A 25,085-nucleotide genomic window follows, 5' to 3' on the forward strand; every position below is an offset into this window, starting at 1 on the left:
ATCTAAGATGTGGGAACGAAGATTCGAACTCGAGTGCATAGAAGAGCACATCGGTTCTAGCCAGTGTGGGCACTCCCACATCTGCATGTTTTATTGCTTTCAAAACATGGGAATCCTCATCCTTCATTCAAAATTTCAAAGCATGAAAACAATAGGGTTTAGATTGAAAATATAGGAGTTGGCATCTCATTTGAGCATTCACAAACCTCAGAGGAAACTAAACACAACAAATGAATGAACCCACACGCTTCAATTAATACTTAAAGACTCATCTGTCTTGCAGGAAAATGATAAGGTATGAAGGACAGCAACACCACGCCTGGGCTTAAAGAACGGATGCTAAGGCAATTGAAAATAGAGTCATCCGTTGTCTTCGAATCATATTTCAGCAGCAACTTCTCTGCCATTCTCATCCACGGCGATCTTTTCATTGTCACCCTCAAGCTGGCTCAAGTTTCCCTTCTCCTTGATGAGTTGGGTGTGGTGGTGCTTGCAGTAGAGCCGGCCCTCATGTGCAATGTAGTTCGATGGGCTGATTGTACACCCTCCATGTGTGCATTTGAAACACATCTTGTGGTAAGGAGTTCCGTTCACTGACACCTTTTCTGTTGGATAGACGGTATTCCTGCAGCCAAAGCACTTTTCTCTGGTTCCACCAAACATGCTTGAAGCCTTCGCTACTGCAGGTTTCTGTAAAACAATTCACCATCGAGACCATCGAAAGATGATGATCAGCAGATGTTAAAAACTTGTGTAATCCATAGGCAAGCATTTAAAGATTTTCGGACGAATTTATACCTCATTATCAACAGGTCTCTCTGGTTTCACAATTTTTGGTGTCCCTGAGAAAGGAAATTGAAACATAAGTTGATCAACTTAAGCGATGAAGAGAAGGGAAGGTTAGTTATTGAAGCGGGATTTTGATTTTACCTTCAAAACTTTTGTCAAGACTGCCGGTTCTTTTGAAGAGCTGATCAAAATGTGGCCTGCAGTAGAGTACTCCCTCAAAGGAGTTGTAGTTGCTAAGCTGCGAATTCATCAATTTGTAAATGGAGTTGTATATGAAAACCAAAAATGCAAAGTAGTTATATAATCTTCTGTATCGGAATCATTCTTCAACAACTTACCGATGAAGATTAAAAATCAAAGTCGATATAAGATGATTCCAGCATAGAACAATGCTAGAATAACTGGTAGAATCAAATGGCCGGAGTCCGATTTCTGACTAATTGTTCACTCTTTGGAGTTATATGTAATAGATGAAAGTTTGTCAATCTGTGAACTCTAGTTCTGTTCTTGCATTTGAACAATTCACATATCAAATTTTATGGTTTAATCTATGATCTTATAACATCACGATGCAGGTGAAATTTGAAATTTCTCAATGTTGAAAAAAACTTGTTCATGATAAGCATTAAGCACCACAAAGCAAGTTTACTTTAAACAAGAACGTCTATCAGATCGAAAAGTATGCAGAAAACAACCCTTAATTATTGCAGTAATTGGTTTAGTGCAAGCAATATGAGACCGGTTTTGCTACATTTTGCTTCAATTCAACATTCCGTCCCCCAAACATGAAAAACATAGATTTTAAGAGTCGTTTGATAACCATTTCGTTTTTAGTTTTAGAGCAGCGTAAGTTAACTAACCTTGAGGGTACCCCTGCAGTGGTGGCATCGGAAGCAGGCTTTGTGGTAGATTCGGTTATCAGCTGTGAGCTTGTCCACCAGATACACAGTCTTGTCACAAGCCATGCACTTCTGAGTTGTTCCTGCAAATGCCATTTCTCCACTCTCTCTCTCTCTCTCTCTCTCTCTGTGAGAATAAGAAGAAGGAGGGCAGATGTGAGAAATGGAATGAGAGAGATGATTAGGGTTGGAGGGGGGAATGGGAATTCAGAGACCAAAAGAGAAGCACAACTGTCATGCTGTTGGGATGAATATGATTAAAGTTAGCTGCTACAATTAGCAATCATGTTGTCCCACTTCCAAAGCACCTACCTACCGCTCTCACTAGATAATTTTTCTTAATTATCTTCCTCGCCATCTAAACCATGCATTTGATCTGATTTTTTCTAATGAATTTTTGAAAAGAAACTCACGTAATCAAAGACACAACATGATATATATTTTATTGAACGAGTGTTGCATTTGTAAATATGTAATAGATATATTCAACATATGATGTCTTTTTTTTTAGAAAGCATTTTAAGCGTTTCTTTTTTTTTTCATTTTTTTTTTCAGAATCCACTTGCATGTTTATTAAAAATTAGTTCGAAAAACATTTTTGAATATAAAAAACGCTTACAGTCATTACAAAAATACTTCTAATCGAGCTCTTAGTTGATTAGTTGGGTGGTGTTGTGTAAAGAGCCTAAATTTGTTCATAAAATGACTACTAATTAATAAGTTGGTTTGTTTTGCTTTTATTAATTAAGTTGGAAGCTAAATTAGGGGTGGGACACTAGTAACTGGGATACATGTAAGGGTGGATATTGGCCCATTGGGTAACACCCAAAAACCCCTTTTTGAAAAAATTGAACTTAGAAGCATCAAATTTGTGACTTTTCTCCCAAGTTTGATGCCTCCATGCCATCAAATGCCAGCACTTCTTCATCATCTCATTTGCTTGCCTAGTTGGCTTGCATTGCATGCTTATATTCTCAAAGATATTTTTTTACTCCATGATTGCACTCTTTTTATAGAACAATATTTGGCTACTTAGGATGAATAAGAACTTCTACTCAAAACTCTTTGTGTTCGAAGGATTTTGTGTTGATGGGTCAGAACCGTTCATATTATGAAACACTCTGCAAATATCATATTTGCGAAAAATGAATTAAAACTAAGATTGTTTAGTCAAAACTCTATTATAACAAATACATAGAGTGATCGTAATGATTTTTACTAATTCCGTTCATCTGTTTTTATATAATTCAAAGACTTAGTTTTAATTGATTTTTTTCCAAATACGATCTTTATAAGGTGATTAATTTGAACGGTTATGATCGCAACATGAAGTTCTATGAATCAACAATAAACAGTTTTGAGTAGGAGTCATGCATCTTTTGAGTAGACAAAATATTATTCATTTTTATAAAGATGGACATGGCCTCTGAATTAAGGTTAAATCTTTTAAGTGAAATTGTCTCAACCATACTTAACAGAGCATTTTGATTGACAATCTATCAACGTATCGTAGTACTGTTTTGCTAAAAAATCATTTCCATATAGTTTGAATTGTGTGTAAATAGTTAGAATTGCTCGATCCTCCGAGTTGCCTAGTTTTTGTTTGATTCAAATTGATGTTATAATCTATTTTAAATTAGGCTTTCGAATTTAAGTACAGAAAAGGAAAACATGTCTTAGCTTAGGTTTCAAACATTGCACATGAGTCTGAAATGATGGAGGTACTAACCTAGTCTTTCTTTTTATCTTTCACCACACTCGATCATGGTGACAAATCTTATTCCAAATTTCATCCATGCAAATTTGTGGAAGTCCCACATTGGAGTTTTTTCTTTTGCCTAATGTGAGCTATAATATAGTCTTCCTCCATCTATTAGTTCAAACATTGATTTAAAGGCCAGCCAAAAATCACCGGGAATGTCAGAAATTTTGTGTCCATAACGTTTCATGTGCATTGATATCATAAAGAACAATATCAATAACATGTTAGATACGTTTTTTTAATAACAATATACTACAAAAAATATTAACACCAACATATTGACCTTATGTTCCGTAGTAGGACCTCATCGCATGTGCATGAAAGTGAACTGACATAAAAGCTCGTCCGAATTGTGACCATGGGACACAAAAGTCCAAGAGAGAGAGAACCATGGGCCCCGCAGCCATTGGGATACCTTTTCCATGGCTACATTTACGTGTTCTTTCATATTTATGGAATAATTTATTTTACTCTCAGGTAAGAAACAGACAGGGCATTTGGTCTAGTGGTATGATTCTCGCTTTGGGTGCGAGAGGTCCCGAGTTCGATTCTCGGAATGCCCCTTTTTTTTTTCACTTTTATTAATTTCTACCTCCTTTTACCTTTTCGCCGCCGACTCAGTCCGTCAGTAACCGCCCCCAAATTTAAAACCCTAAAACCCTCTCGATTCTTCGATTGCATTGCCCTGAACAATCACTCCTCTCGGTTTTCCGGCGACTTAACCCTGAAACCCAAAAATGGTTTTTGGGCAAGTGGTGATCGGCCCGCCCGGGTCAGGGAAGACCACTTACTGCAACGGTATGTCTCAGTTCCTCCAGCTCATCGGAAGGTAAAAAATTTCACTCTGATTTATGGGTGGCTACAGTTTTTTGTTTTTGAATCTCTCTCAATGTTTGCATCGACCATTTCATCGTTTTCGGCTCGCAGGAAAGTTGCAGTTGTGAATTTGGATCCTGCCAACGATGCATTGCCGTATCCTTTCCAGTTTTTTCGTGTTTTATTGTTCGTAATTGCACTGTTGCATTGCATTCCAATGTAGAATGTTGAGCCTTTACGTGAATATAGGTATGAATGTGCTGTGAACATTGAGGATCTTGTAAAACTCAGTGATGTGATGGTGGAGCACTCTCTTGGTCCCAATGGAGGTGAGCTCTTACTGTTCTTTATTGAATCTATAAAAGTTCAATACTTGGGTAAATTAAAGAGTAGAAATTGTTTGGTTCGGGAATGAAGAAGGAAAACGATGGAAAGATAGGAAGTTATTGGACTCTCGAATTTTTCCTTCGAAAATAGGTGACATTTGGAGAAGTTAGATGGTAGGAACAATGGTTACTGACTTATTTTTGTTATTTAAGCATTTTAAGGACGATTTCCGTTTACTGACATCATAAAAGCTCTTCCTTTATTTCTATTTTTGGGAGTGAGCTAAATGGAGTAAAAGGTGCTAAAATCCTCGATAGATAGACAGCACGACAGTTAACAACTGCATTTCAAGGAGCTTCTATACCATAAAACATGAAGTCACTTGATACCTTTTTTTGTGGATGTACTTGATCAAGATGAAAACATGTAAAGCTTGAAATGGTGTTGTGCATCAGATGGTTTATAATCATGTATTCCTGTTTATTTTTTGCGGAGATCCTCTTGAGTTTATGACTAACCCATTAGTTGGTGCTGAAGTATGCCCTTTTGTTAGAGTCAACAAATGATGCTTTGTCTGGGCTGCAATTACTGAAGTTTCTTTCATCATGTTCATCCAGGTCTTGTGTATTGCATGGATTATCTAGAGAAGAATTTTGACTGGTTGGAGGCGAAGTTGAAACCTCTTATGAAAGGTTGGTGTGTTCTGCCTTGCTTTACTTGGTTAGAATGTTCAGGCTCTGGACATTGATATCATGATAATCCTTTTTTTGTTAACCTGAGGGGATGGTAATCGCGGTTATTTCCTCCCCTTCTATATTCAGACGTCCAGTCTCATCGTGATCTTTCCATGCTATATTATTGATTCTTGAACTTGTTGCAATTGTGTTTTTCATGTTGTTTAGATGAAACACTGTACGCTTGTACAGCTTTTCCGAGGGTATTCATGTATTGGCTGGTGGGAGGACTTCTGTACATGTAGTTGCATTTTATTGCAAGAAACAGTTTCCAATTGGATCTTATGATAGTTCGGTATTAAACTTAAAAGGTTTGACCAATGATGCCTAAATATATGAATGAAAATGAAACCTGTGGAAAAAATTAACTATTGTTTGAAAGCAAAATTAGCTTGTTTCTACTTCTTTTTTTCCGGGTATAACTTATGCATCATAATAGCACGTTTGAAAGGAATTGAATGTTGGTGTTCATCTAGTTTGTAATAGTGCCATGCTGCTGCCTATCTTTGTTATGAACTTTGCAGATCATTATATTCTCTTTGATCTCCCCGGCCAAGTGGAACTATTCTTTCTTCACTCGAACGCCAAGAATGTCATCATGAAGCTTGTAAAGAAGTTAAACCTCAGGGTATGATTTTAATCTTCTGTATATTTATAGCTTGCACCATTCACTTGGACCATGATAGTGGATGCGCCCTTGGATTGTTATCTTGATGGCTTCCTGATTTGATGCAGTTGACCGCTGTGCATTTGGTTGATGCCCATCTTTGCAGTGATCCTGGAAAGTATGTTAGTGCATTGATTCTCTCTTTATCAACCATGCTTCATATGGAACTCCCTCACATAAATGTCTTGTCTAAGATTGATCTAATAGAGAGTTATGGAAAGCTAGGTATGGTCATGGCTTGTTCTTTTGCTATTTATTTTTTTTTCATTTTTTCCTTATACATCACATTTGAGATATCTGACTCATATTACTGTTTTCTTTTTAATCTCCGCAGCTTTCAACCTTGATTTCTTCACAGATGTAGAGGATTTATCTTATCTTCAGTACAAGATTGATCAGGATCCTCGTTCGGCTAAGTACAGGTTTGATTATATATGATCTTATGGGAAAAGACTATGAAAATCTTGCCTTGGCTTTTTTTTTAATTTTTATTAATAACGAAAATGTTTCTTGTTTATATTGCAGAAAGCTTACTAAGGAGCTTTGTGAAGTAGTTGAAGATTACAGTCTTGTCAATTTTGCAACCTTAGATATCCAGGCATGCCAGTCCCTATCCACTTTACTCCCGACCTCTTGAATTTTTTATGCCTTGTGTTCTCACATGCTACTTTTCAGGATAAAGAGAGTGTAGGGAATCTAGTTAAACTGATAGACAAGAGCAATGGGTACATTTTTGCTGGTATAGACGCGAGTGCCGTAGAATTCAGCAAGATTGCAGTCGGTCCTGTTGATTGGGATTATTACAGATATCCTTTTTATTTTGATTCTACAATAAAAAGTTTGCGGGTAGCTCCTTATCTTGTCAAGATACTTGTGAATTATACTACAAAGTATTTGGAATTGTCCTTTAGCCACATCAGTATCTGCATTATCAAGAAACGACATTTTCTGTTTCGCTTAACAAAGTAGCTCACAGTTGCAGCAGTGCAAGAGAAGTACATGAAGGATGACGAAACTTTTGACGACGACAATGAACAGCTGAGAGACTGATAATATGTATGTATAAGAGAATGATGCTTGTCTAGTACAGCTTAGTTTGTTGGTCGCATGCTTCAGAAGTCCATGACTGTTCCCTCACTGACTTCAGATCGGAAGAATTCTCAACGTCATGGATACTTTATGCCGACAAGATCAGGCAACTCCCGCTAAAGTGACAATTTTTGTATGATGTATATACCTTTTAGTCATGCCGGATTATTTATACAAATATGTTACTTGCATAGAACTGTTTCCCAAAGAGATTGAGCATATGATGATGTGGGTTTTATAACAAAACTGTGGTTTAACGGCGTAGATTAAGTTTTTATGTCGATGATCTGTTTAAGAACTCAATAATTATGCTCGCTTCTGTATACGTATAGTATAGTAGTCAGTGGATATCAAGTTTGTTTATGTAAAAGTCGCGGGAGCACACGCAGGCAGTCTGCTTGTGTGAAGTGAAGAAAATGCCTTCACTTCTGTAGATGTTGAAGGCTTCTGGAAGCCCTTAACATGGTTTAAGTGTTGTTGACATAAATGTCTGAGGGTGACGAAGTTGGGGCCCCCTTTTTCAAGTGGAAAAACTGCCCCGCTCCAAAATGAAGACTTGGGTGGGTGTAGGGACACTTGGTGAGTAGGTTGGATGTCAGAGTTTTTGTTCTAGATGGAATGAGACGGGAATGATTATCTGTATGAATCGCGCAGATGATGATATATTTTATAATTAAATTCAAACAAATATTGTATAAAACCAGAATCATATTCGAATTAAGCAGCAATGTGACCAAATTTTCCGACATAAGATATTTTCTTCTAAAAAAAATAATTATGATATATATTTGAATTTAGCTTATCCTATTGTAACGTAATGACTTGGCAGTTGGCCAGGATATTTAAAAAAAAATTATATTTATTTATTATTTCGGACAATGATGTCTATAAAAAGACATATTTAATTATTGAATTCATTGAAAAGATATATCGTATTAGATTTATGCAAGTCGAAGTATTTTAAATATCCTTCAATAGTTCAACCAACTAAACGCAACTATCACGAGAGCAAATACTAATTTCATTGCCTCTCGTTTTTTCAACAATAAGATTGAGGGTTATCCTATTAGTACTAACAAACATGATTAAGACGTATTACATTTGAAATATCTCACCCATCACAATAATCTTGAGATTTCACTTCAAATAATATTGCGTGCTTCACAAGTTGTGCTTTCACAAATTATAATATTGATTTATGGTCTTTCTTCAGGGATCTTAGATTTGGTATTAGCATGGAATGGACCAGCAGTGACGAATCATTTAAATTAGTTATTTGCTAATATCGTATTACTTACTAAAATAACTGCAATTATTGCTTTGCTCCTACTCCATTGCTCTAAAACGTAATCAAATACGTCAAGGCATACATGATGTTCTATTTAATCTTTGTCATCCACAAGTTATTGAAAAATGGCCGGGAAATTAAATATGCAATTATGGATAAACATCCATACAAAATTTGCATACATTAGATTTTTTTTTTTTTTCACTTTTGTGACTAACAAAATTATACAATTAATACAAGATTTAAAATCGTTTGACGTCTAATGTTTGTTCCCATTTTCGTCCTCATATACATGAAAATTAGATTCATGTGTTTCATCATTAGAGCTATAAATGGGAGGGGAAATTGAATTCATGGCAAGTTTACTTAACGTGAGTTGGATAAGTAAGAATTGTAGAGCTTAAAAAGTAAAAGATGAGGCAAGATGAACTAGTCGTGTAATTTGAATTCTAATTTTCAAGTATACACTGTAGATTTTAAGGGTGTTTCTTTTTCGATTCCATATGCGTTAGTAAACATAGGAAAAACTAGGATTAAAATTATTATTATTATTATTATTATTATTATTATTATTATTTGACAAACGATATTATCTACATTAAGGGAGGTGTTTAGTTTCACAATGAGCTAGTAATAATGTGGTTCAAATTCGCCTTTGGCGAAAATCGAATCTAAAGCTTCTCACTTACAAATAAACAAAAATATTATTAGTCCGTAGTATTAAGTGACATAAATTAAAATTATTTAAATATACTGAATTTAATTCTCATTCTCTGTAAATTAAAATATCAATGACACATATAATAAAGGTAAATACTCTTATGCCATACACGCCAAACTTCCATGGCATTTTCAACTAATAGTTCATGGTCCTAGTGGGCCAAGTGCTCCTTCTAGAAGACATTATCTTACTCGTTTATGATTTTCACAATTACATGCGCCGCTCAATATTTTATGACTAAAAATGTTTTTCTGTAAATTTGGACCAATTCAAATTTCAACCCACTTCCCCAAGCAAAGCATCAAGACCAAACCATGTAATTAACTAAATTTTATATAATATTTTCTTACCATTTTCTCTGTCCAGACTCCAGACATCCAGAGTCTGCGTATTTGCAAAAGAATAATCTCAGACGTGCATATATGGCATTATTTCCTTCCCCTCCAAGAAGTCAAACCCACCCCAAAATCCATATGGGTAGCAGAAGCTTCCGTGGCATTTTGCTTTTGTCAAACCATTCCTTTGACTGGAGGCTCGTTTTGGATCTCTCTTCTCAGCAGATCACATCAAATCACAGCAAAACAACCCCTTATATATATATATATAATCTCTCTTTGCTTCCAATCAAACCAAATCACTCTATACTCAAATACCAAAACTCAAAAACTCAGGCTCGTTTGACAATCATTTCATTTTTAGTCCGTTGAATTTGTTGAAATGTTAAGCCCTTTCAGCTGCGGATTCTTCCACTCGGAAGACGTTCAAGATGAACCCATAAACGTTTCGAGTCCTTGCTCCACGCCGAGAAGATCAAAGAGAAGCAGCAAGGACAGCAAGAACCCCTATTCGAGTCGGGGTCTCGACAAGTTCTCTGCGCTCTTAGCCGATCTCGAAGAGAAGCGGCAGAAGATTTACGCGCAAACGCCTCCGCAAGACATATCCTTCGTCCGCTTCGTGTTCAAGGACTCGAAGGAGGACGCCCCTCCTATCCCGATCGTGATCAAGTTGAAGGACAACAAGAAAGAAGACCACAAAGAGAAAACCAAAACTCAGCTGGTGAAAGAAAAGCATGCAACGCGTAATTCGGGAAGTTTGGATAAGTTTACCGTTGAGCCCTCCACGCCCACAAAAGAAGTAGCAGCTCAGCAACCACCAAAGAATGATAAGAGGGTGCGTTCGTCATTGAACTTAAAGGGAATGAACTTGGGCATGTGGAGAAGGCCCTCTTACTATTTGCCGGTGGTTGTGGTGTTCATTTTGGTGCTGCTGGCAGTGTTCGGGCGGTCGTTTGCAATTCTGTGCACGTCTATCGGCTGGTACGCATTGCCGACGTTGAAAGAAAGCAATTCCGAGACAAAAAGAGCATCAAAGAAGAAAGACCATGGTAGAAGATTGAGTGACAATAATAATAATAATACTAATAATAATCATGGATCATTGTCTTCTCCAAAGAGTAACAACACGGCGGCCGACAGTACGCCCCGATCGCAACAACACGGTCACCGGAAAAGTTGGTGACCGCGGTGATGCTATTGACTTGTGAATTTTCTCCGTATATTCCTTGGTTCTTTCTTTCATATTTCCTCTTTTTTTTTTTTTTTCTCGGTCAAGTTTTGGCTGCCCTGTACGTCCAGACAAGGTTCTGTTTTTGGTTACGTGTACCAACTTGGGTTGAAACCTAAAAATTCAAGCCCTGTATTTTGACTGTTTCTAAATGTAAATTATGATGATTAGTACGAGATTAGTCTGGAGATGTCATGTTGTAAGATGTGATTAATGAAGTTTGTCTTGTAATTCCACGATATATGTGGTTAAGTACATGTTTTGGTCTTGAGATTTTTGGTTTGATGCTCAAGTCATTCACCACAATTTTCTCAGAACAAAAGCTAAATCAAGGATTAAGGGTTGGTTTGGTGGCTCGGTCCGGACTGAAATGAACTTAAAATATTGAAACTGAACTTATGAAATTGGATAAAAACTAACATCTTACAAGTCCCATCCGATCAGATGCAAGACTAAAATTGGGTCGTTAGACTTAATTCCAATCACATCCAGTCTCAAATTCCAATGTAAACGTGTGGTGTTAGCTCTATCCTAAAAAAATAAATGTTAAAGAATTAGCGAATGAGTTGTTGTTAGGGGTCAAATGTCACTAGAAACGTAGAATTAGCTAGTTCTCTAATTCGTTATGGCGCAGTAGTTGACTAGACATCTAGAAATAAAGCACGTTCAACAATTTGAGTGATAGGATAACCTACAAACAAATTTAATACATAATCCTTGAAAAGATCTGGTACCCCGGCCTAATATACTACCTAAAAATCAATATTTCTCTGTAGTTTTTGCTGACACTAAACCAACAATTTGCGCAATTTGTACAAAACAGATAAGTCCAGCACAACATTTAGCATTTCCATCAAGTAGAAACGGCGAAAAAACGATGCTTACTTGGTTTCCATGAAATGCAATAAACCTAGAGATGCAAGATCAGATCACGTAGTTTCGATTTAAAAGGAAAAAGAACGAAAGTCAGGTCATAGCAGTACACATTTTACACCGGCGGGGACTTTGTCTTGAAGCTTTTTACGGCCTATTTCCCGGCCTGACTCTAGCTAATAATGGTGTCCATTGAAACCAACGGTTTTTTGTCACTAATCCAAAAATGTTTCTTATCATAGGGGGTTAAGACCATTCGCTAAAGACTCTGCACACAGCAGGATAATGCTTGTGACACTACTGGTATGTCCACCACTTATGATTAACGTTTATCGTCCGAACATCATAATCGGTATCTACATATCATATCTGTAAAAAATAAAAAATAAAAAAAAAATTTATTGGAGATGTTTTAGTCATCCATACGTGTTACACCAATTAGCTGTTTCAATAATAAGTAACATCCTCATTGAACTGTTCATTTGTTTTATACATATGAGTGGCTCAAATATTTCAAAATTGAATAATTTTTTTGCATATATAATCTTTAGAATAATAATTTTTTGAATAATTTTTTTCATATATAACCTTTAGAGTATGATGTTTAAACTGCAAAAATTCGTTACTCGTAAGTGGGACAAGTCAGTCGTCCATGTGAAAAACAATTATCCACAGTGACTTGGAAATGGGCTTGGGTAATAAATAAATATTAATTGATCAAAATATGGGCCGTATGCCTTATGGGGCTATTGGGCTGCAATGATGTGTATAACATTAACGTTTTTGGGTTAAGTCCGAATAACAACCAAATTTCTAGAGGTGATTCTAAATTGGTCAACAGATACTCGTTAGGTCACTGGTATTAAGTGTTGACCTTACAAGTGTTAATTGACGATGTTCATTAATTTTAAGTGATACTATAGACAAATATTGAATTTTTTTTACTAAGAAGTCATTTAGAGTTCTGGATCCTCAAGACCTCTTTTAGCCAAGTTCAACGTTAACTTTATCTAGTTAAAAGGGATATGTATGGAGATTTAGAGCTTTATAAATGACATGAGTGTGATATGTCACTTCAATACTTGTCAAGGTCTTCACTTAACGCTAGTGACCTAACAAAAGTCAATCCCACTCTAGCAGAGAACTAACTTGCCCCCCACTTATAATTAACATATCTTCACCGTACAAGCATCATAATCGAAACTATTTAGCTTTTTTTTAATATTAATTTAACAGAAATGTGTGAAAATGTATGACGAATATATATATAAATATATATATATATTAGAAAACCTCGACGGTACAAGGAGAATTTTATTGATATAAAAAAAAAATGATGCACCTAGTCAGGGGGGACATAAACCTAACCTCTCATAATACTAGAAAAAAATGATTAAAAAATACATGAAAAGAAGGGGGATATAAACCTTACCCTTCTAGAAGCAAAAACAACAAAGATACAAGGAAAAGAGGGAGGGGTGGGAAATGAAACCTAACCCTTCTAAAGTCGAACCTAAAATCTAAACCTGCAAAATAGAGCCAGAAACATCACAAGGTTAAGAAGAAAAAAAACAAGAACGTGAGACAAACTTGTATGCCGAGATGCACATTAATTTGAGAAGCGGAAGCCAAGAAAGCAAACATAGTCTAAAAATAAAGCGACATAAATTGCCATCAGAGGGGAATCATGTCATATCAAAGTTGGAGAAGACAAGCCCATGTTAGCAAAATTGTTCGCAACTACATTTCCTTCGTGATATATGTGAGAGGCATAGAAAGTCATCTTGTGAATGCAATCCAAACAAATAGACCATTGTGTACGAAAAGGCCAAGGAGGATCAAAATCAGTCGATAGAGAGCAGAAATAACACTAAAATAGTCACTTTCTAGCCAAAGACAATGCCAACCCTACCGATATGCAAACTCTACACCAATAATAAATGCTGATAATTTTGCATAAAAAGAGTTGTGATGACCAATCCCTTAGTAGAAACCACAAGAAACTGACCATGACAATAGCGTCAAAACCCTGAGAATTTCCAAGAATAAACATCCCACCATGAACGATCCCAGAATTGATAGACATGCAAAGATGATAAAAATAGACTAGACGACCCTAAAAAATAAACTTATTTTGAACTTTCTAAATAGCTAAAATAGTAGAAAGACCCGTAAAAATTCAGAAATTATGCAAAAATTAGAATAAGTATAGCCTCCTTAACAACTCATTTTCGTCAAACACTAGAGAAACACTTACTATATTTCTTCTTATTATTATATTTCGGAGGATTCCCAAAAGCAAGAAAAAACCAACTCTGTCTCGTGTCCAAGTTTGCCAAGTGGTTAGCAGTTTATTCTTCTTTCTGTAAATTAATGTGACAAATCCAATCCCTATCAAAAAAGTCTTTAGGCTAAACAAGGTCCTTGTCAAATAATATTTCTTGCAATATTATATGTCTCTTCAACAGAAATGGTTATGTCTCCTGCTGGTATGCAAACTGATTTATTCCCTCAAATGCTTCTAAGTTCATGAATCAAAGGTTTGACTCGTACAGTTTGGTGGTTAACAAGCACGCATGGTGGTTAAGTCATTCTTCAGGTTTATGAATTAAGAACTTCAACTTATATGGTCCAGTGTCTAAAACTGAACTAAAAACGTTTGGTTGATACATCAATTAATTAGACAAGAAAGCTAGAAACCTCCTTATTTAAACATTCTGATTCTAATTTTCGCCACTCTTTCTCATTTTGCAATTTTACACGATGATTTGAATTGTTTATTTTTAGTTCCAACATTTTATGATCAATCCTGCCGAAAATCAAACAAATTTAAAATAGTTTAGCAATGAAGCTGTGAAGTAGAAATATGACTCATTGAATTAATAAATAACAATAGTTACAATCTATATAGGGTTTGACATAAGAAATCCTAAATAAATACTACAATTAAAAAATGAAAACTGTTATTGACACTCCAATAATCTAATTGTACACTTCATATAAGAGTATTTTCTTTCTAAATATAGAAAGTTCAGAGTGCACCATTAGAATTAGTACCAATGACAATTCTCTTAGAAATTATAGAAACCAGAAATTATATCTTGTAGAAGAAACGAAGAAGAAATGATATCTTGTAGAAGACGAAATGAAGAATTGTAACAGAGAGAAATAAAGAGACAAATGTGTTGTAGAAATGGATGTCCACTCAAATAATGGGCAAGTTGCCCTTCCACTATTTAGCATGTGATTTACTTGTATAAAAACAAGCCTTATGAAACACAACAAAGGGATAGATAGATGTGAAGAGTTCACGGGAAAGAAAGAGAGGAAGGAAGGAAGAGGAAGAGAGAGAATAGAGGAAGATGAGAGGAGATAATAGAGAGAGTTATCTTTGTACTCCTATTATTTCAAATTATAATGAAAGCGCCGCTGCTGCCCCGATGACGTACTCCAGTCACACTGACTGTAGAGGAACCTCGTAAATTTTGTGTCTTGTTTCATTTATTCCACTGCACCCACAGTCGATTTTACAACACGTTATCAGCACGAGAAGCTCTTATGTCAGTGGAAAGCACAACGCCACAAATCATGTTCACCTCCTTCAACTGGAATCTCACAGATAAGAAACAATTTTCATTTAATCTTCAAATCTCAGTACAATTGATTTTCTTGAAGCAACTATATATATTGTTGTATGACTGTATATCATCCTTTGCAGAAGCAAAAGAGTACATACTCAAAATTCGTAAAGAATTTGACAGCAATGTAAACAGCCTCTGAACTCCAACTTGCGGACCTCGGATTAAAATACTTTCTTCTTGAAAGTTGTTCGTCCACTCAATATCTACAACATATCAAAATTTCAGAAAACTTTAACGGTGCGATCGTTGCAGATGTCTGAAATACTAAACCAGTTTCCAATTTCCGCAGAAAACTGGACAGCCACCTTATGAGTACCATAACTCTATTTCTGTAGCTCAAATCGAAATTGTTTCTTCACGAAAGTTGTTTGGTATCCTCTTATCCATATCATACTAAAATTTGAACTAAATCTAACGGTTTGATCTTCTCATAAGTTGCAGACACTCTTGACTCCAAAACTTATGGGAACCGTTTCGACTTTTTCGAAACTCACCGGAGGAGGAACACCAATTGGAACTTATTGTTACTTTTACTTCCTGAGTAACTAAAAGGACTTGTTGTTGTGAAATGAAAACATTAATAAAATAAGGACAATTTGGATGGGTGCCCCGACAGAAGTGAAGGGAAGAAATAATAAAAAATAATAATAAAGTTGATAGTGGGAAGTTGATGAGACCATCACCATTATGAAAAGAAATAATAAAATTATATATTTATTTATGTGCATGGTGTTGGTTTAAAGCCCATGTCACAAGTTCTATTTATTTAAAGCAATTTATTTATAGTGGGTAGAATTATTACCCTTTGCTTTAAAGCTTTGATATTTATGTGAATGGTGCTGAATCAAAGTCCTTGTCACAAGCTTTATTTACTTTAAAGCAATTTATTTACCATGGACGGTTTTACCGCCTATTGCTTTAAGTTTTGATGGTGCTGAATTAAAGCCCTTGTCACAAGCTTTATTTACTTAAATGCAATTTTTATTCATTATGGCTGGAATTACCGTCTATTGCTTTAATTTATTTATTGTACTTATCTTTTGTTACAATGAGTATAACAAGGACCCAGAGTTCCTTGATTAGATCAGAACCTGCAGTTTCTTGATCCTCATCACATAAAATGATAGGACCCGAAGTTCCATCATACAAAAAGATCAGGCATGAAGTCCTTTGATCCTGAAGATCAGGACATGAAATTCCTTGATGAGTACCGTAAGTTTAAAGTGCCGCAGTGCCTCAACTTAACCATAATAAAGGACATAAGAGTCTCGGTTCACAGACTATTAAACAAGGACCAGAAGTTCCTTATGTCCATACTTAAAATGGTTTAGTAGAAACATTTATTAAGTGGGTGAAATTGATTACCAACGCTCTGCTCAAAAAAACAAAATTGCCAATTTTCTACATGGGAACATGTAAACTTTACATAATGCATTATTAATTCGGTTGAGACATATTATCAACCATCAATACTTCTCAGTACAACTCGTGTTTGGGAACTAGCCAAACATTATACATTTACGAGTTTTTGGTTGTGTTATCTATGTGCATGTAAGACTGCCACAACGTACTGAAATGAGGCATCATCGTAGATTAGGCATTGATGTTGAACATCATCTATCATTCAATATTTGGAACCCTTGACTAGGGATATGTCTACCGCATGATTTGCGGACTATGATTTTGATAAGACAGTTTTCCTGCCATTAGGGGGAGAAAATAACATCGTTCCAGAAGAACGATGAGAAAATATCATTCCAGAAGAATGATGAGAAAAGACCGTTCCAGAAGAACGAAGAGAATTTGTCTTATTTTGATTCACGAAACAAACAATGAGAAAATGAAATTGAAATAATTGAATGATGCAACGAAAGTGATGAAATCACATATACTTACTGCAAATGTGCCTACAAGAATTGATGTCCCTGTTGGACAAAATAATGAGACAGTAAATGATTTATCTATTGCACGCCTGAAGCGTGGCAGATTTTTAGACTCAAAAGGTTCAGTTATTCGAAAGAAGAATAATATGGCACTACTGAACTATTGCATTCCCGAAGCATAACTGTTGCATGCCAGAAGCATGACAGTCGCCGCATGGATACACGTCCCAGATAGGACAATCCACAGACATGGGAATGTTGATGTCTCATACATGAAGCATAATAGACATATAGGTTCCAATGACTCAACTCCCGGAAGTGGAGATTAAAATCCAAGCTCTATAACGCTCAAGAGGAGGTTATGATCCACATTCTCTCAATTATGACTATCCTGGAAGAGATAGCGTCATGCCCTTGAAGAGGCAATGGATATCCAAAGAAATGAAAAGTTTTTATGCATGCGCGTGCACATGAGAGTATGGGATCACGGATTGATGATAACCAATGGTAATTTTGGTTTTTACAAGTAGCTACTAAATTCATCAATAAGCTGTGTTAATATTAAGTCACGTTCTTTTGTTCGTCGACAAAAGAAAAATTATTGGCCAAAAATGGAGAAAGGCAATTCCATTACAAATTTTGTAAGAACGTGGGCAAATGAACCTATATATATTTGAATACAATACAAATAGCCAAATGATGTTAAACCAAGGAGGTTATATATGGGCATTTGTAATATAGTGTAATACACTTACATGATATGACACAAGGTTGTAAACGAGTTCATATGAATGGAGAATTATATACGAAGGGTTGTGAGTCGCTCACATTATATCTCCATAAGTAAATCCCTCAAGTACACATGGGAGCAAATTGCTCTGTATAAATTCCAAAGGAAAATGTGTCATGAAGTGTAGAAAACCCTTGAAGGATTCAAATTGCTTGAAGTAAGCCTCTGAAGGGTAAAACATAAAATATGTACTCAATACCAATGGATGATATAAATTGCCTTAGTGAGTACTATCATTATGATATTGTTGCAACATACTAAAATCTCTTGCAAGAGTCAATGACATTAAATTATAACTCTTGAAGAGTTGATGATATTAAATTGGGACTCCTGAAGAGTCTAGAAAAATTATAAAGTGTTGAAGGAATTATTGTCTCGAGCTGCAGATCGAACAATCTACCAACACGAATCTTATCCATGATATTTATGATATTAAAAGAATCATATGGATTGAAGATTATGAGTTGAATACTCATATGATGAAGACACTAAGAATAATCATTTATCTTCGTGAGGGTAAAGATAAATTAATATTTGGTCCAGAAGTACCACATCTTAGTGAAGTATATGCTTTATTGTATTTGGCACAATACATTGAATGAAATAAAGCTTATTTATTAATATCTCCAAGAAATTACAGATATATACATACACATGAGTTAAAACAAACAAACAGGATGGAGCCTTCACAAAGGTTGCTCATGTGAAGCCTCAGTACTCGGAAGTACCCCAGAAGGGGGAGGCACTGGAGATTGATCATGTGGCACCCCAGTACTTAACAAAACACCAGAAGGGGAAGGCATCAGTTGCTTTCGGAATCTAGCAACGAACCTCTGGTGATCACTTTGAATCCGACTTTCGGATTCCTGCAGTTGGACGAGCTTTCTTTTCATGCTCGTAGAGTAACTATTTGCAAGCACGTGTAACACCCTATTCTCGTGCTTGAGCCCTCTGATCTCTTGTTTAAGACTTGCCACCTCCGCCATCAATGATTCAACTTGGCGAGTTTGAGCAAGTAGGCGTTGGCCCATATTGGACACAGAGCCAGCACACTGAACACTGAGAGCCAAGGAGTCTTGAATGGCCGACTCTTCAGACCGTTCTGAAAGGATCTTGTTATCCCTTGGAGTGAGAAGATTCCTAGCTACCACAGTAGCGGTTATGTTATTCTTCATCACAGAGTCCCCAACCGTAAGAGGACCATTAGAAGATAAGAAGGACGGGCGCCATATATTATCCTGACGCTGCTCGTCTGTATCACTCATAAGACTCAAATCTAAGCAAATGTTAGATGGGCAAGTCATTTTTCAGAAATGATGAAGGAAAAACAGAGGTCAAATAAAATTTCAGAAGTGCAAGAAGGTGGAAATTTCTCAGGCAGCAACTTTCTGAGCATACTCTTGAACGCAATTGATGTCTCTATAAAAGAAGAGGCAACAGAGCCGCTTGTTCAAAGATCGAAGCGACACGGCTCTCCGAATTTCAAAAAGCCAGATTTTCCTGAATAAAGTTCGTTGGCATTTTTCAGACGTAATCCCAGCTTTTCAGATGTCGCGTGCAATTTTGTCAAAGATCTCTGACAAAGTTGAAAACGCGTAAATCTTACTGTTCTATTTACACCACAGTTGCTGACAAGAGTAAAAGCACAGCACCACCACTTGCTATTGAGAAATCTCTATATATGTCGACCTCTGTTCTCCATAACAAGGCAGACCTGCAACACTGCAAGAATACCTAACTCTTCCTCATCTCCGAGAATGCATCTTCAACATAGCATCTCGAAATACTCAGTTTTCTTCCTCTCCGAGAATACCTCTTCAAACATGTCACACCAGAGCAAGATTATCACATATCTTCAGGGACCAGAGCAAGATTATCTCATATCATGCAATCTCCCTGTCCTTTCCTTTGTCCATGTTCTTGCCTGCAAAGACAAGGATAAGGAAAGCAATATGTCGGAACCTCCACTCAAACTCCCGGTAAGGAACCGATTGCCTGGAACCTTTCCTGATTGCTTACCTAGTATTGCTCTCGAGTAGTCATCTTCAACGGTTGGAGTTGGGTCTCCAGTCACCAAGAAGTGATGAACCATCCAAATGCAAGGGTTTGCATTCCACTTCTGCACCAGGGGACAAATCCTACAAGAGAAGATGCCACATATGCATGGGGGGAAAAGCAGTGAAAATACGACTTAAGCAAGGGGAGCAAGTAAGGAAAGTGAAAATGATACATTGAAGCATGTGGAGACAAACGCAACAAACGCGTGCTGATTCATCCCTGACAAAACTGAAGATCACTTGCCACATGAAGCTCCTCATGGTCCAATTTCATTCAAGATCAAGCCTCGAAGGTCCTTAAAGAAATCACAAGTCCGATTCAAGATCAAGTGTTCACTACTCTTGAATCAAATTCCGCTCCAGATAAAAGGAGTAAATTCAGACCTTTGGATGCTAGTCTAGCAGAAAGTCCTACAACCCAGTTCAAGAAAAAACCTGTGGAAAGTTAACAACAAGTAAAGCAACTCTTTTAGCAACTCTTCTTACTAAGAGACTAAAGCAGAACGATCAACGATCAACCTAAATGATTTGAAATCTGGGGGAGATACTCATCAGGGGGAGCATTCAAAACAAATCAAGATTTTAACGAGTCAATCGAAGACTTGTGGCCATCCAAGGGGGAGTGTTGTAGAAATGGATGTCCACTCAAATAATGGGCAAGTTGCCCTTCCACTATTTAGCATGTGATTTACTTGTATAAAAACAAGCCTTATGAAACACAACAAAGGGATAGATAGATGTGAAGAGTTCACGGGAAAGAAAGAGAGGAAGGAAGGAAGAGGAAGAGAGAGAATAGAGGAAGATGAGAGGAGATAATAGAGAGAGTTATCTTTGTACTCCTATTATTTCAAATTATAATGAAAGCGCCGCTGCTGCCCCGAGGACGTACTCCAGTCACACTGACTGTAGAGGAACCTCGTAAATTTTGTGTCTTGTTTCATTTATTCCACTGCACCCACAGTCGATTTTACAACAAAATGAAGAATTTGGAACTTTGTTATTTTTACTGAATAATTACAATGAGTAGTACATTCTGTACATATAGCTCAGAGAGCTTTCGTAAATACTAAACAAAAGCTTATTAACAAACTAACTTATAACCATTGCCCCTGACTATATACTGTTATAACAGACTTCTAAGAAATTAACTATGCTGAGATGGCATATGAGCTGACAGTCAACTATAGTCAACAGGTAGTTTTTACTTGCCCGTAAGTACGTTGAAAAATAAAAATGAAGATCAATCGAAAAAGATGGCGATCAAATCGTATAATAGATATATTTGACTGCAAGAAATATTATGCACATTAGTAAAAAAGTGGATAACATGTTTACTTAACATAAATAAGAAAATATAAGGGATTATTTCTTACAAGTTGTAACTAAGACGTAATCTGATGATATCATTCGTCCAATAAATATTTATCACGTGTTCAAAAAGTAAATCACTCGACATCCATTAAATAATTGTCGCATGATATCTTTATTTATAAAAGAGTATCTCCTAACTAAAAGAATCAATGGCAAAGAGAAAAAGCTCACGAAAACGTGATTAATGACAGTGTAGATATCAGCATGGCTGTTTATGCCAAAAGCTTCTTTCTTTTTGCATGTGTATTATTCAAGCTTTTGCTTCTGGATGTTCAGGTCCTTTATTTATTTATTTTTTTTTTTGGAAAATGGGATGTTCAGGTCCTTTATTTATTTATTTATTTGAAAAATGGGATGTTCAGGTCCTTTGTTAAAGTGAAATAAATGGGAATGGAAACTGTGCTGGCCCATCCTTCAGCGGCTCAGCCTTCAGGTCCCAGATTAGATAATCTAATTAAAAGTAAGAATATGATTAAAATAAATTAAACGAGGGATTTATTTGTAGGATAATGCTATTCACACATTCAATTTTACCTTCATATATCGTTGTTAATGTTTTGATATTGATCTTCTCCAATTTATTTAATTTAATGATTGAAAATTGAGAATGATGTATGAAAAGTAAAAACGGATGCGTGGATAAACTTGTAGGGACGTTTGACCAAAATAGTATAGGGATGTGTTATCCATATACCTTTTTTTACTTCTCACACACACCTTGTTAATTTATGTCATTTGATATTCTTTAATTTAGTCGATCCGACGACCGCAAATGAAGAGGGTGTGTATGAAGTAAAAAGAAGTGTGTGAATAACACATCCATATATATATATAGAGAGAGAGAGAGAGAGTTAATGGAATAGATGCTAGAGAGACAATATCTTAAAACTATATTTGTAGACCGTTTAATGTGACAATATAATGTGACGGTTGATGATTTATTTTTATTTTTTGAGTACATCAATATTTTTACATTAAGGGCAAAAGAATTCGGCTAAGTCACACACTGGGCAGCCTAATTGTAACAAATTTCTCATCCATGAGATTCAAACTTAAAACTTCCAAGTGAAGATGAATACCATCGGACCGTAATACTAAGATTCAACAATTAAAAAAGAAATTCAACCATCAATCACCACATATAAAATATGATCTAAAAAGATAGTCTCCCTATTATTTTTCTAATATATAAACCTGTCGCCCTATTAACTTCCCCAAACATACAAACATGAATGACGCTAGCGAGACCAAATTTTCAGACTAAATTTGCAAACCATAATGATGTGTCACCAATAAGAAATGAGTACATTTATTGACACTTAAGTAATAATTCAATCATCAATTTTCATGTCATTTAGTTTACAATTTATATATTAATTAGTGTTTCTTCCGATGAAAATTAGTATCAATCTTTATTTATTTTGTTTGTACCATACTTGACCATTCCCGAAACTACTGAGCACCGGTCAACGTTATACCGTCAAGGACCCAGAAGAGTTTCCCTCCAACCAGGAGGCCAATCACAGCACGACACGTGTCAACATCAGAAGCCAATCATAGCGCGACACTGATAGGAGCATATTTATGCGACTTAGTTGGCTTGTTCTTGCGCATTTATGTCGTGTTTCCTTAGTTATTTTAATGTTTAAAGTCATTTTCGTGTGTTTTCAGATTTTATGGACAAAGTAGGCAAGAAGATGCATTTTGGAGCATTTTGGAGCAAAATGGAGCTTGGAATGCATGTCACATATTTGGGCCAAAGTGGATGGACGAATTTGAGAACTAAAGAGGCCAATAATGTGAAGAATTATGGTCCAAAAGATGAAGAACTCAGCCCAAAAATTTGTCACCCCAACTTGCCTTCATTGCCATGCAAAACAACATAGAATTCCCTTTGGATTCCCATGCCATGCTTGATCACTCTTGTCCCCTACATAATTTCTGATTTCATGCTTCAATTCATTTAATTATTACACTTAATTGCTTGATACCTCTTGTTCCCTTCACCCACAAAATTTTATACAACTTTCACAACCATAACATGCACCAATTGATGCTCCATCATTCACATTTGGAATCCCATGCCTTGTGTACCACATGTTGCTGCACCTTTGACCCATTTATTGACACATTGTCACCTCCCTTTCCATCTCTATGCAATGTACACAATCATTCATGCCCCCTAGCTACAAGACCACTCCATTTTACCCTTCACACTTTGCATCATCACTTCATTTTCACCCTTGGACCATTGCACACCACATACACTCTTTGCCGTGCATTCTCCCTAGCCTAACCTGATTCTCTAAGGTTTTTGGAGCCTATATATACATGTTTACACCCCTTGGCAAAGGGTTCACACTCTCATATTCACCATTCATCACAGAAATTCGTCCATACTCACCCTAGGTAGCAAAACACCCCAAAAACACCATTCTAGTGCCTAGAAAACATAACAGCCACTCCACATTCTTCCACCCTCTTTGCCTAGCTCTCCACCACCCTCCAACCCTCAAACACTCCTCCACACTTACCCTAAACCTTTCCATACCATTCCCCATCCATTCTACATCATAAAACTACCCAAAAATCCGTCCACAAAGCAATCTGCCGCAAGCAAGCAAAGGAGAATTCTTGGATGCACTTGCTACCCAAGTTGGAGCATTTTAGATGTTTTCTTTCCTTTGATTTTAATGTCTAATTTTATGTATCTTTGCTTTGTGAGTATGAGGAACTAAACCCCTCTTAGTTAGGGGGTGATTCGAAACCATGTTCATATTTGCAATATGATTTGATTACATCCAATTGTGATTCATACGTTGTGAATTCAATTTACTTATCCGATCGTATAAGAAATGATTTGTGTATGTTGGTTGAGAGTGCACGCTTAATTTTCATGCATGAATTTAACGCTAGAATATAAGGGAGTTTCACCTAATCGTTATGAACTTATATTCACAAGTAGTGAAGGTTGCTAGTCACAATCACGTTAAGTAAATTCTTGGCATAAGTTTCATGCAAATCATAGTAACGAGTGTCTCGTCAATGCTTATGTTTTTCATCGAACTTAATGATTTTTGCTTGTATCTCTATTATGCAATTCATGTAGGGAACTTGTAGGGAATGTTTTGGGTTGTCATATGCAATCATCTAACCCAATAACTTGTGGAAAAACTGAGGGTTAATTAGTGCAATTCACAGTTAATTTGGGGCGTTGAGTATTCATAGCTTATCGAAAAGCAACTGGAAATCGTTTTGTATGCAAGTGTGACATGTGTGGAGAAGAACCTCCTAGCTAGCCTTCCATCCATAAGTTTCATTCAAATTCATTTTACAATCTATTTTGATTCACTTAAATTTGTCTAAGAATTTGTTTACTTTGTTCTTGTCTTAATTTAATTATTTTCGTCCAAAATCAACCCCATCTTATTTCTTTGAGTCATATTAATTAGAACTTGTCTTAGATTATGTTTTTAAGTGTTTTAGTTTATTAGAAAACCAAAATTCGTCCAAGTTTGTGTTAGAGTCCCAAAACTGCCCAGATTGTGTGTTTAAGGTAGTTTTGAGTGTTTAGGGGCTGTTTTGAGTCTTTTGGTTTGTTTTAGTGTTTTAAAGTATAGTTTTGCATTCTTTGAGTCTAGTTAGTGTTTTAAACTTTGTTTTTACGTTTTCAAGTCAGTTTCCAAGTGATTTAGCAATCCCTCCTAATCCCCGGCCTAGAACGATCCCTACTTATATACTTTACTACAATTGATAAAAAGAGGGTTTAATTTTGTGTGTTAACTTATTTTTCACATCAGACACGTGTCAACATC

At 36.2% G+C, this 25,085-nt stretch overlaps 3 protein-coding genes and 1 non-coding gene across 4 annotated transcripts; 3 read left to right on the forward strand and 1 right to left on the reverse strand.

The window, feature by feature from the left end:
- Window positions 1–107: 107 nt before the first annotated feature.
- Window positions 108–2,462, reverse strand: LOC103415412 (LIM domain-containing protein WLIM1-like). The gene is made up of 4 exons (XM_008353747.4): window positions 1,650–2,462; window positions 931–1,027; window positions 799–842; window positions 108–690 (listed from the first exon to the last, which is right to left on the reverse strand). Exons 1-4 carry the CDS (start codon window positions 1,782–1,784, stop codon window positions 379–381), a joined length of 588 nt encoding a protein of 195 aa, XP_008351969.1. The 5' UTR covers window positions 1,785–2,462; the 3' UTR covers window positions 108–378.
- Window positions 2,463–3,941: 1,479 nt separating this feature from the next.
- On the forward strand, window positions 3,942–4,013 carry TRNAP-UGG (transfer RNA proline (anticodon UGG)). Its single transcript has one exon. It is a non-coding gene; the product is annotated as a tRNA-Pro (tRNA).
- An 18-nt stretch (window positions 4,014–4,031) lies between these two features.
- Window positions 4,032–7,347, forward strand: LOC103455886 (GPN-loop GTPase QQT1-like). Its single transcript, XM_008395499.4, has 10 exons — window positions 4,032–4,279; window positions 4,378–4,422; window positions 4,516–4,595; window positions 5,211–5,285; window positions 5,852–5,955; window positions 6,063–6,219; window positions 6,329–6,416; window positions 6,520–6,592; window positions 6,670–6,800; window positions 6,969–7,347. The coding sequence occupies exons 1-10, from the start codon at window positions 4,188–4,190 to the stop codon at window positions 7,042–7,044; spliced, it is 921 nt and encodes a 306-aa protein (XP_008393721.2). The 5' UTR covers window positions 4,032–4,187; the 3' UTR covers window positions 7,045–7,347.
- Window positions 7,348–9,577: 2,230 nt separating this feature from the next.
- LOC103455887 (uncharacterized) lies at window positions 9,578–10,910 on the forward strand. Its single transcript, XM_008395500.4, has one exon. It carries the CDS (start codon window positions 9,810–9,812, stop codon window positions 10,608–10,610), a length of 801 nt encoding a protein of 266 aa, XP_008393722.2. The 5' UTR covers window positions 9,578–9,809; the 3' UTR covers window positions 10,611–10,910.
- The last annotated feature ends 14,175 nt before the right edge of the window (window positions 10,911–25,085 follow it).

Source organism: Malus domestica, chromosome 15, assembly GCF_042453785.1.
Source record: "Malus domestica chromosome 15, GDT2T_hap1".
Classification (NCBI taxonomy): domain Eukaryota; kingdom Viridiplantae; phylum Streptophyta; class Magnoliopsida; order Rosales; family Rosaceae; genus Malus; species Malus domestica.